The following is an 11,208-nucleotide window of genomic DNA, read 5'->3' as shown; positions in this document are numbered from 1 at the left end:
TTGTTACATTCTCTGAGCCAGGAGAAGGCTATATAAGCCCTGATGTGTAGCTTTGTTTTGGGGCTCACTTTGAGAAGTGTTCTGTGATTTGATCTGGATTCTGGGAAGCCGTTGTCCAGAGCCCCCTGGCTTTGAAAAACCCAGATGTTGAAACCCAGATGTTGATTTGGTATGGATGTAATGGTTGGACAGTTTGGAAAGCTGTCTACTTGATCAGTTTCTGTCTTGATAATTCTGCCTGTATTCTTTGAAGTTCGGGGTGATGACCTTTTTCCCCAGAACTAGGTAAATGATACATATCTGACTGATTAAAGTAATCTTGTTATCCCATTTTGAGTTGCTTTCCTTTATCAAAGCAGATCCAAGAACCTGTGGTGGCATCAACTCTGGGGACGCTGGGGTGCTTGCCACTACAGAGACTCCAAGCTCAGTGTGAATCTGCTTTGTGATAAGGCAACCCCAAATGCTAATACCATGTGGTAGTGTGCACTGAGCTTCCAAGAAGAGTGAGATGATAGTCTAGGTTTCAAAGAACTGACCACCATCTTCCAAATGAGGTTCTGGATGTGGGACCATCTGAGAAGCTTGAGAGTGTCCAGAGGAGAAGAACCAAGAACCAAGGCAGTGCAGGACCTTGAAGACTATAACATATGAGGGTCAGTTGAAAGAACGGGGATGTTTAGCTTGGTAAGGGAATTAGAACAGCAAAGGGTGGTGGGAATTGAGGGAATCACACTGACTCCATCTTGTGACTCAATTCTGGAGCCAGTGCAATGCCCTTTCTAGTCAATGAGGGGTCAAGTCCAATTTCTGTATTGTAAGAAAGCTTTATTCAGTTATGAGAAGAGTGAGAAAACCTTATTGCATTGTTTGAACTGAGCCCTACATGGTTGGGAAACTGGACCACCTCAACTGCTGCTTAGAGATCCTTAAACTAAGGACTGAGGCTATGCTGACCAGAAACCCAGTCAGATCTGGAGACTGATGCAAGGAGTTTTCTTACAATTGTACATCTCTAGCAATCCACATGTCTTCTCTGTAAACTGGCCCCGTAGGGGTTAATTGGTTATTGTTTCCATGGTCCTTGGATTGAATACAGACATTTGAGGTGAATGGGACACCTCTTTTTTTTTAAATTTCAGAGCACTTTCTCCTCCCAACTTAAAAAGGTTCCTAATTTTTCATCCAGTTAGAAATCAGATTACTTAATTTTATACCCTGGTTATTTGTTTCCTTTTAATTAATAGGTCATATTTTATTGTTTTTAAATAATGAGAATCTGTTGTCTCCTGTATTCTGGGTCCAGTGTTGTGATAGTAATGGAATATAAAGATCCCCCTGTATTGGCTTGGTTTTCAAATTGATTGTGTTAAAACCCAGAGCTTGTTAATCCCACCTGTGGGATGGACTTGTTGATGTGAAAAGAGAGTCATGAACTGGGAGGAGCTGGTGACATAGATTTGGAGACACAAGAGAGAGGCAGAAGAACTTTTTGGAAGCAGCACCTGGTGGAGGCAGAGAGAGACTGAGAGGATTGCTGAGGGCCACTTTGAATTGCCCTGGACTTTTGAGACCTGCCCCCAGAGCTGCCAAGGACTGAGGAGACATGGTTGTTTTGCTGGTACTTTGTCTGTCTGTTTTGATGTTGTTTTGCCAGATTTGTCCACTGGTGAAAAACAGTCCTGTTGAAGAAGTCCTGGAACCTGGCTGTTGGCTAAGAGCTCCTGAGACTGTCCTGCAGACAGAGAGTGAATACTGTCCGCTGGTGGGGGACAGTGCTGTTGTTGCAGGGGTCTGGGAACCTTTCTGTTGGTTCAGAGCTACTGAGACTGTCCTGCAGACAGAGAGTGAATACTGTCCACTGGTGAAAGGCAGTGCTGTTGTTGCAGGGGTCTGGGAACCTTTCTGTTGGTTCAGAAGCCCTGAAGAATTTTCTTGTTGTATGTTTACAGAAATCCTGGGAGAGGGTTTTGCTAATGTTTTCAGGGGTCCTAGGACTGTTCTACAGACAGAGGATGAATTAATGAAGAGACTGGCAATGTATCTTGTGGCCTTGCTAAGCCTTGTCTCCCCAGGAACTAAGATTGCTGAGAACTTGCCTTGTGTCAAGATGAAGAAAAGACCTCCATTTGGGTATTAAGTGCTGTGCTTAAACTTGATGTAACTCTGGGGTAGATTCAATTGTGATCCAGGGGTGGGGAACTTTTGACCTTTTTGTGTTCTATGGTTGAACAAATGAATGTGCTTTACTTATGTTTGGAAACTAATCTCCGTTTGAGAAGAGGGGTTTTGTGATGGACTAAATGAAGGTACAGCCTAGGGGTGGAGTAGTATTTAGAACAGGGACTTTGTAATTGATTGAATGAATGGAAGGTCCTGGGGTGGGGTAGTCCTTGGAGATTATTGAATCACACTTAGTAAATGCTGTATTTTGAATGATGTCATGTTTTGACCTTCTCTGTTCTTGGTTGGTCACTGAATAAAATGGAGAGCGCCTATGCTGCTATTCTGAACCTTGGGAAGTTGCCTTTCCTTGGCATTCCATTACAAGTGCCAAAGCTGAGGGGCCTGGCCCTGGTTTGTTCGGTAATTAGCATGCATTACTTAATAAGTGGCTATTCTTGGACAATCAAACCTTTGCTTCCTCAATCATTCCAGATTCCATCTGCCACACTTGAGGACAGTGAGGAGGAACACACTGTCCCTTCATCTACACAGATAGAAGAATTTCCTCTCCCTCTGCTCCTGATTTATACATTCTCTGCTTCTTCTAATGTAGTGCCAAGGAGCCTCCTGTTGTGAGCTGAGTCATCAGACATAGGTAGGGGCTAAAGAGAGAGGGAAGCAGGGACTGGGTCTGGGTAATGGAATTCAGTCAGACTTACCAGGATGACCACCAAGGCCTGGGACAAGCGGTTAGAAGAAGGTGAGAGGCAGTTAGTTGCTCTGGGGCTTGGCTTCCAGGAGAGGTAGAGTTTCAGGAAGCTGCCGCCAGTCACAGAGACCAGAGGCTTTGGGTCAGAGGATTCACCACCTTGACCAGATCACAACTTGACCCTTTTCCCCGTCCATGAGTGTCTAAAGGAGGACTACTCCAGACAAGGCTGGCTTGTACAAACACTAGTTAAAGAAATTGGGATTGTTCAGCCTGGGAAAGAGAATACTCTGGGCTCTCATGATTCCTTTCTCTTTCCTTCTCTTGAAGAGATTTTCACTTTGTGGACACTTTGCATTTCTTTAACTCCATGCAAGTTTCCTCTCTCCTTTCCTTTCCTGACACCCCTAGAGTGTAAGCTTCTTGGAGTCAGTCACTGCCTTTTTCTTTTTTGTAGACTCAATACCCAGTGGAGTGCCTGGCCCAGGGCAGGCTTTAAATAAATGCATCAATACATTGAGACTTTCGTGGCTGGCTTTGGAGATTAGACTTTTTTGACTGGGCTCCAGGGTCCTGGAAGAACCTGGAACATTGGTGGGTAGGTGGGTGGGTGGAACCACAGAGACAGATTTTAACTCAGATCCTCCCAGGTAGAATTACTCCCAGGTTGCCTTGAGAGGTAGGGGGCTCCCCATCATAGGAGGTCTCCAAGCAGAAGCTGGGCTCTTTCCTCTACCCCATGCTGTCAACTGCCCCACTGAAAAAGATTCACTTTACTCCTGGTCTGGTAAAACAGGTTCGGGAGGGCTTGCCTAAGCATGGGGCTACAGCTCTGGGGGACTGGTTTTCAGACCCTCCATGTACTCTCCTCTCCCAGTGTTCTGAGCCCTGGCTCCTGGCCCATGCCTCCTCAGCCTCTCATTGGCTAGTCCTGCAGGTGAATCCTCTCTGTCCAGCATTGATCCCCACAGTGGCTTTCAGTCTCTTCTCTGCCTTGGTACAGAGCAGAGCCAGCAGTTAGCTTTCTATGGACTGATCCTAGGGGAAAGCTAACAAAGAATTTATCACTGATCCATGGTAAGACCTTGTGACCTGACATAGAAGACAAAAGTTGCACCCTATACTTGAATCTTCTAGCTCTGCACGCCCCTGGGAAGGATCTTCATTCAGCACTATGGGCACTGGCCTGGGATCAGCCTGGCTCTTGGGAGTTCTCTTGAACCTCCTCCAGACTGTGCTCTTGCTTGGTTTGGTCCTACTGCTACTGAAGGGGGCCCAGTTATACTGGCGCAGGCAGAGTCTACTTAGAACTTTCCAGAGTTTCCCAGCTCCTCCTGCTCACTGGCTCTATGGGCACCTCCTGGAGGTAAGCAAACCCCAGAAGGAAATATAAGGAGGAGGGAGGTACTGGGGAGATATGTGAAAGAGAAGCCAGTCCATATGGTTGTTGACACAATACCCACCCCAGTATTAGGTCCTGGCCTCAGCAATGCCTTCATTCCATGGAATCCCAGAATCCCAGGTACTTCCAAGGCCATTTCATGCATCCATTTAGCATTTGTGAGAGGTGTGAGAAGGGAGAAACAGCACCATAGGATCAGAGGGTCTTACATCTGAAACTGTAAGGAACCTCAAAGATTATTGAGGCCAACCTCCTCTTTTGACAGGTGAAAAACTGATGTCCACAAAGGTGAAAGGACCTAGCACCACAGGTTTAGAACTGGAAGGGACCTCAGAGGTCTTCTCTAATTTAAACCTCTCATTTGGGGATGAAGAGACTGAGGCCCAGGGAAGTTGTAACTTGCCTAAATCAATCAACCAAGGAAACAAACATTTATTAAGGACCTGTTATACAACCAGGACATATATATATATGAGGAAATTCAAATGCATACCAAGCAATATGAGATGGAAAAGGCACCAAATCTGGTTAATGGAACCAAATGGAACCAAAAAGGGCTCATGTGGTTCACAATTCAGAGAAACACCATGCAATGTCTGAGACTGAATTTCAGCAAAGCATTGGCCCATGCCTCTTGAGCTACCTTGTGGATAAGATGGAAGGATGTCGATTGAATAATGGCAGAATTAGGAGAATTTGGAGTTGATTGAATAATTAGACCTAATGGAGATTGATGTGGTTTCAGAGGAGTGTCTCTAGTGGGGAGCTGAAGGACTTTTTCCTTAGCTATAACAAGTTAAATATTTAATTGATGCCTTGCATGAAGACAGGTATTGGGCTTATCAGATTTGCAGGTGACACAAAATTGGACACTGAGAACAGAGAATGCATTTACCCCCATGAGCCTTAGTTTCTTCCATCTGGTGCAAGCCATACTTAAGTCTTCACAATGTCACCCTCTACTTGAAGACCTTTAATGATGGGGAATTCTCTTCCTTATGAGGCAGCTCACATGATGAGGAAACTGAGCTCCATAGATAGGAAGCTGGAAGACCAGCCCAAGGCCATATAGCTAACTAGTGGCAAAGTTGGCATCAAGAGACTTGAATTTGTTTTTAAGACTCTCTCTCTCTCTCTCTCTCTCTCTCTCTCTCTCTCTCTCTCTCTCTCTCTCTCTCTCTCTCTCTCTCTCTCATCCCCTCATCCCCTCCTACTCTTACTGGGGAGAAACCCCCCCCCCAACCCAAAAGTAAAATCCTCTTCATAAACATGCCTAATTCAGCAAAAAAAAAATTTCCTACATTGGCCATGCCCCCAAATGCACATGTCTTTGCATTTTAAGTTCACCTCTCTGGCATGAAGTGACTAGTATGCTTCACTTTCAGGCTTCTGGATTCAGTGGTTTGGCATTGTACTGATGGCTGTCCTGAAGTCTTTCAAAGCTTTTATAAGAGAGACACATGGAAGTTAATTTTGGCCAAAATAATTTAAACCTTCTGAACCTCAGTCTCCTTATCTGAAAAATAGGGATAATAGCATTCATATTATCTGAGGAAAAACTCTTTATAAGTCTTAGAATACCATAGAAATGGGAACTGTTTGTTGCCATTTTCTTTTTTTTTAAAGCAGTTGGGGTTAAGTAACTTGCTCAAGGTTACACAGCCAGTTATTTTGTGTGGGTGTTAAGTATCTGAGACTGGAACCGATCCCGGGTCTCCTGACTCTGGGGCTGGTGCTCTTACTGTGCCACCTGGCTGCCCCACCATTTTCTTTTTTTTTTTAAGTGAATTTTAATCACTTTGTTAAATATGTTCCAATTACAAGTAAACTTTTTTTAGTAATAATTTTTCAAACTTTAGAGTTCCAAATTATCTCCCTTCCATCCATCCCTCCCCCCTTCTTTAGAAGGAAAACACTGATTTTGATTATGCATGTGAGGTCATGCAAAACATTTCTGTATAAGCCATGCTGCAAAAGAAAACTGAAAAAATAAAATATGGTCATTCAATGAAATAGAGGACTTTCAAGCATTCTTGATGAAAAAAACTAGAGTTGAACAGAATATTTGACTTTCAAATGCAAGAAACAAGAGAAGCATGAGAAGGTAAACAGGAAAAAAGAAATCATAAGGAACTTATTAAAGTTGAACTATTTACATTCCTACATGGAGAAATGATAATTGTAACCCATAAAACTTTTCTCAGTATGAGGATAGTTGAAGGGAATATATATATATATGTATGCATGCATATCATGTGTATGTATGCATACATATATATGAAATATATGAATATACAGGAGGGTATAAATATGTATAAATACATATGTGAGTGCATGTATATGTGGATCAGTTGAATAGGAAGAGATGATATCTAAAAAATAAAATTAAGAGGTGAAAGAGGAATATCATGAGAGAAGGAGAAAGGGAGAGATAGAATAGGGTAAATTATCTCATATAAAAGAAGCAAGAGAAAGCTGTTACAATGGAGGGGAAGAACAGGAAGGTGAAAGGAAATGGGTCAACTTTACTCTCATTGAATTTGGCTCAAGGAAGGAATAACATATACACTCAATTGGGTATATTACCCTACAGGAAAGTAGGGGGGAAGGGGATAAGAAAGGGGTTGATAGAAGGAAGGGCAGATTGGGGGAGAGGGTAGTTAGCACACACTTTTGAAAAGGGACAGGGTCAAAGGACAAAACAGAATAAGTGGGGGGCAGGATAGGAAGGAGGGAAATATAGTTAGTCTTTCACAACATATCTACTATGGAAATGTTTTGCATAACTACATATGTATAACCTATATTGAATTACTTATCTTCCAAGTGGGGCTGGGAGAGGAGGGAAGAAGGGAAAGAATCTGGAAATCAAAGTTTTAAAAACAAATGTTATGAAAAAATGGTTTTTTACATGCAACTGGGAAATAAGATATACAGTCCCTGGGGTATAGAAACCCATTTTGCCCTACTAGAAAGTTAGAGGGGATATGGGGGAGGATATAAGAGAGAGCAGATTGGGGGAAGGGGTATTCAGTAGGCTAGCTATTTTGGGGATGGGGGGTAGGGGAAAGATGGGGAGAAAATTTGTAACTCAAAATCTTTTGGAAATGAATGTTGAAAACTAAAAACAAACAAACAAACAAATAAAGAAGAGGAAAACCAAAAAAATAAAGAAAACAGAAACAAAATAAAATAATAAAAATACCCAATGCAAAAAAAAGTCTTCTTCAATTTGCATTCAGAGTTCATCAGTGCTCTTTCTGGAGGTGGATAGCATTTTTTATCATGGGTTCTTTGGAACTGTTTTAAATCATTGTCTCAATCAAAGTAGCTAACTCTTTCACAGTTGATCATCATAACATTATTGCTGTTACTGTGTACAATGTTCTCCTGGTTCTGCTCACTTTACTTTGCGTCAGTTTACATATCTCCCCAGGTTTTTTTGATAGCATCTTGTTCATCATTTCCTATAGCACAATAGTATCCCATCACAATCATATACCGCAACTTGTTCAATCATTTCCCAATTGGTAGATGACCTTTCCAAGGTCCAATTCTTTGCTGCCACAAAAAGAGCTATTATAAACATTTCTATACAAATAGGTCCTTTTCCCTTTTCTTTGATCTCTTTGGGACACAAAACTAATAGTGGTATTTCTGGATCAAAGGGCATCCATAGTTTTATAGCTCTTCAGGTTTAGTTATAAATTGCTCTCCAGAATGGTTGGACTAGTTCACAACTCTTCTAACAATGCTAGTGTTCCAATTTTTCCACATTCCTTCCTACATTTGTAATTTTCCCTTTCTATCACATTAGCCAACCTGATAGTTGTGAGGGGGTATTTCAGAGTTGTTTTAATTTGTATTTCTCTAATCAGTAGTGATTTAGAGCACTTTTTTTATGTGACTATTGGTAGCTTTGATCTTCTTCTTCTGAACACTTCCTGTTCATATCCTTTGACCATATATCAACAGGGGAGTGACTCTTACTTTTTTTTTAAAGTAAATTTCATTTAGTTCCTACATATTTGACAAACAAGACCTTTATCAGAGAAGCTTGTGAAATTTTTCTCCCACATCCTGTTTTCCTTCTAATTTTGGCTACATTACTTTTGTTCCTACAAAAGCTTTTGGATTTCATGTAATTAAAATTATTTATTTTACTTCCTATAATCTCCTCTATCTCATTTGTCCATAAACTTGTCCATAGCTCTGACAGGTACATTTCCCCCCAGATTCCTCCAATTTACTTATAATATAACCTTTTATGTCTAAAACATTTATCTATTTTTATCTAACTATATGGTGTGAGATGTTGGTCTATGCCTAGTTCAAATTGATTTTCAGTTTTCCCAGAAAAATTTTTTTTTTATCAAATGTTGAGTTCTTACCTCCAAAGCTTGGATCTTTGGGTTTATTAAACACTAAAATACCATGGTTATTTACTACTTTGTATTGTATACTCAGTCCATTCTACTGATCCACCACTCTAATTCTTAACCAGTACTAGATTGTTTTGATGATTACTGCTTTATGATATAGCTTGAAATCCAGAACCACTAGGTGATCTTTTTTAACATTTTTTTCCTCGATTCCCTTGATATTCTTGATGTTTTGTTCTTCCAGATGAATTTTGTTATGATTTTTTTCTAGTGCTATAAAATAATTCCTTGGTATTTTGATTAATATGGCAATATTAGTAAACTAATGGGCAGAATGGTCATTTTTATTATATTGACTTGGCTGACCCATGAGCAATTAATATTTCTCCAGTTGTTTAGATCTGTCTTTATTTGTGTTAAAAGTGTTTTGTAATTGCATTCACATAATTCCTGGGTTTGTCTGGACAGGTAAACTCCCAAGTATTTTACATTATCTGCAGTTATTTTAAATGGATTTATATTTCTATCTCTTTCTGCTGGGTTTTATTGTTAGTATATAGAAATGCTGATGACTTATGTGGGTTTATTTTATATCCTGCAACTTTGTTGAAGTTGTTAATTGTTTCAACTAGTTTTTTACTTGATTCTCTAGGTCCCTCTAAGTATACCATCAATTATCATCTGCAAAGAGTGATAAGTTTCCTTATTGCCTATTTTCATTCCTTCAATTTCTTTTTCCTGTCTTATTGCTAAAGCTAGCATTTCTAGCACAATATTGAATAACAGCAGTGATAATGGGCATTCTTGCTTCACTCCTGATATTGTCAGAAAGGTTTCAAGTTTATCCACATTAGAGATAATGCTGGCTCTTGGTTTTAGATAGATAGTACATATTCTTTTATGGAAAGCTCCATTTATTCCTATTCTTTCTAGTGTTTTAAATAGGAAAAATTTTAGTATTTTGTGAAAGGAGTTTTCTGCATCTATTGATACAATCATTTATTTTTGCTGTTTTTGTCATTGATATGGTCAATTATTATAATGGGAATGTAAATTTTTAAGATCTTCCCTGCCCCTAGGCTAAAGTGCACCTGGAGCCTGGGGTGGGAGGCTTGTTTTTCAGTAGATACTTTTTGCTTGGCCAGTGGGTCAATAAAGTTGTTACATTCTCTGAGCCAGGAGAAGGCTATATAAGCCATGGTGTGTAGCTTTGTTTTGGGGGCTCACTTTGAGAAGTGTCCTGATTTGATCATATGAGACTCTGGGAAGCTGTTGGTTGTTGAGAGTCCCCCCCCCCCCCCCCGGCCCCGGCTTTGAAAAACCCAGATGTTGAAACCCAGATGTTGATTTGGTATGGATGTAATGGTTGGACAGTATGGAAATTGTCTACTTGATCTGTTTCTCTGTCTTGATAATTCTGTCTGAGTATTTTGAAGTTCGGGGTGTTGACCTTTTTCCCCTGAACTAGGTAAACGATATATGTCTGACTGATTAAAGTAAGCTTGTTAACTCATTTTGAGTTGCTTTCCTTTAACAAAGCAGATCTAAGAACCTGTGTTGGCAGCAAACCCTGGGGATGCTGGGGTGCTTGCTGCTACAATTATGCTGATAGTTTTCCTAATATTGAACTAGCCCTACATTCCTGGTATGAATCCCACCTTGTCATAGTGTGTGACAACCTTTGTGATATATTGCTGTAATCTCCTAGCTAGTATTTTATTTACAATTTTTTCACTGATATTCTTTTTTTTTCTCAAATCAAATGCTTTATTAACTTCTGGTTTACATCATTCATTTCTGCAAGATTTTGAGTTACACATTTTCTCCCCATTTCCCCTTTACCCACCACTCCAAAATAGTAATTCCACTGAATATCCCCTCCTCCAATCTACTCTCTCCCATATCTTTTCCCATACCCCCTTTGACTTTCCAGTAGGACATGGTGGATCTCTATGCCCCAGTGCCTGGATATCTTATTTCCCAGTTACATGGAAAATAATATTAAAAATAGTATATATGTGTATGTATTTAAACATTTGATTTTAAAAGCTTGAATTCCAGATTCATTCCCTTCCTCCCTTGTCATCCACCCTTATTGGGAAGATAAGCAATTCAGTATAGGTTGTACATGTGTAGCTATGCAAAACATTTCCATAGTGGATATATTATAAAAGACTGACTATATTTCCCTCCCTCCTATCCCACCTCCCACTTGTTCCATTCTCTACTTTGATCCTGTCCCTTTTCAAAAGTGGGTGCTTACAACTTCCCTCCCCCCCCCAGCCTGCCCTCCCTTCCATCATCCCCCCTCTCATCCCCTTCCCCACTACTCTCCTGTAGGGTGAGATACCCTATTTAGTGTGTATGTCATTCCCTCCCTAAGCCAAATTCAATGAAAACAAGGTTGACCCATTCCCTTTTGCCTTCCTGTTCTTCCCCTCCATTGTAACCATTTTCTCTTGCTTCTTCTATATGAGATAATTTACCCCATTTTGTCTCTCTCCATCTCCTCTCATTATATTCCTCTCTCACCTCTTAATTTCACCTTT

At 40.5% G+C, this 11,208-nt stretch overlaps 1 protein-coding gene across 1 annotated transcript in view; it reads left to right on the top strand.

The window, feature by feature from the left end:
• Positions 1-4,049: 4,049 nt before the first annotated feature.
• LOC138165371 (cytochrome P450 4A6-like) overlaps positions 4,050-11,208 on the top strand; it is an 88,876-nt gene continuing 81,717 nt past the window's right edge. The window contains exon 1 of the mRNA XM_069093636.1: positions 4,050-4,241. Within this exon, the coding sequence (XP_068949737.1) occupies positions 4,050-4,241 (192 nt within the window). The remainder of the gene's footprint in view (positions 4,242-11,208) is intronic.

This window comes from Petaurus breviceps, unplaced genomic scaffold (genome assembly GCF_028583685.1).
Source record: "Petaurus breviceps papuanus isolate PSGF00001 unplaced genomic scaffold, PetGlider_PUasm1.0 208, whole genome shotgun sequence".
Lineage (NCBI taxonomy): Eukaryota > Metazoa > Chordata > Mammalia > Diprotodontia > Petauridae > Petaurus > Petaurus breviceps.
This window is presented reverse-complemented; position numbering and strand designations above follow the sequence as displayed.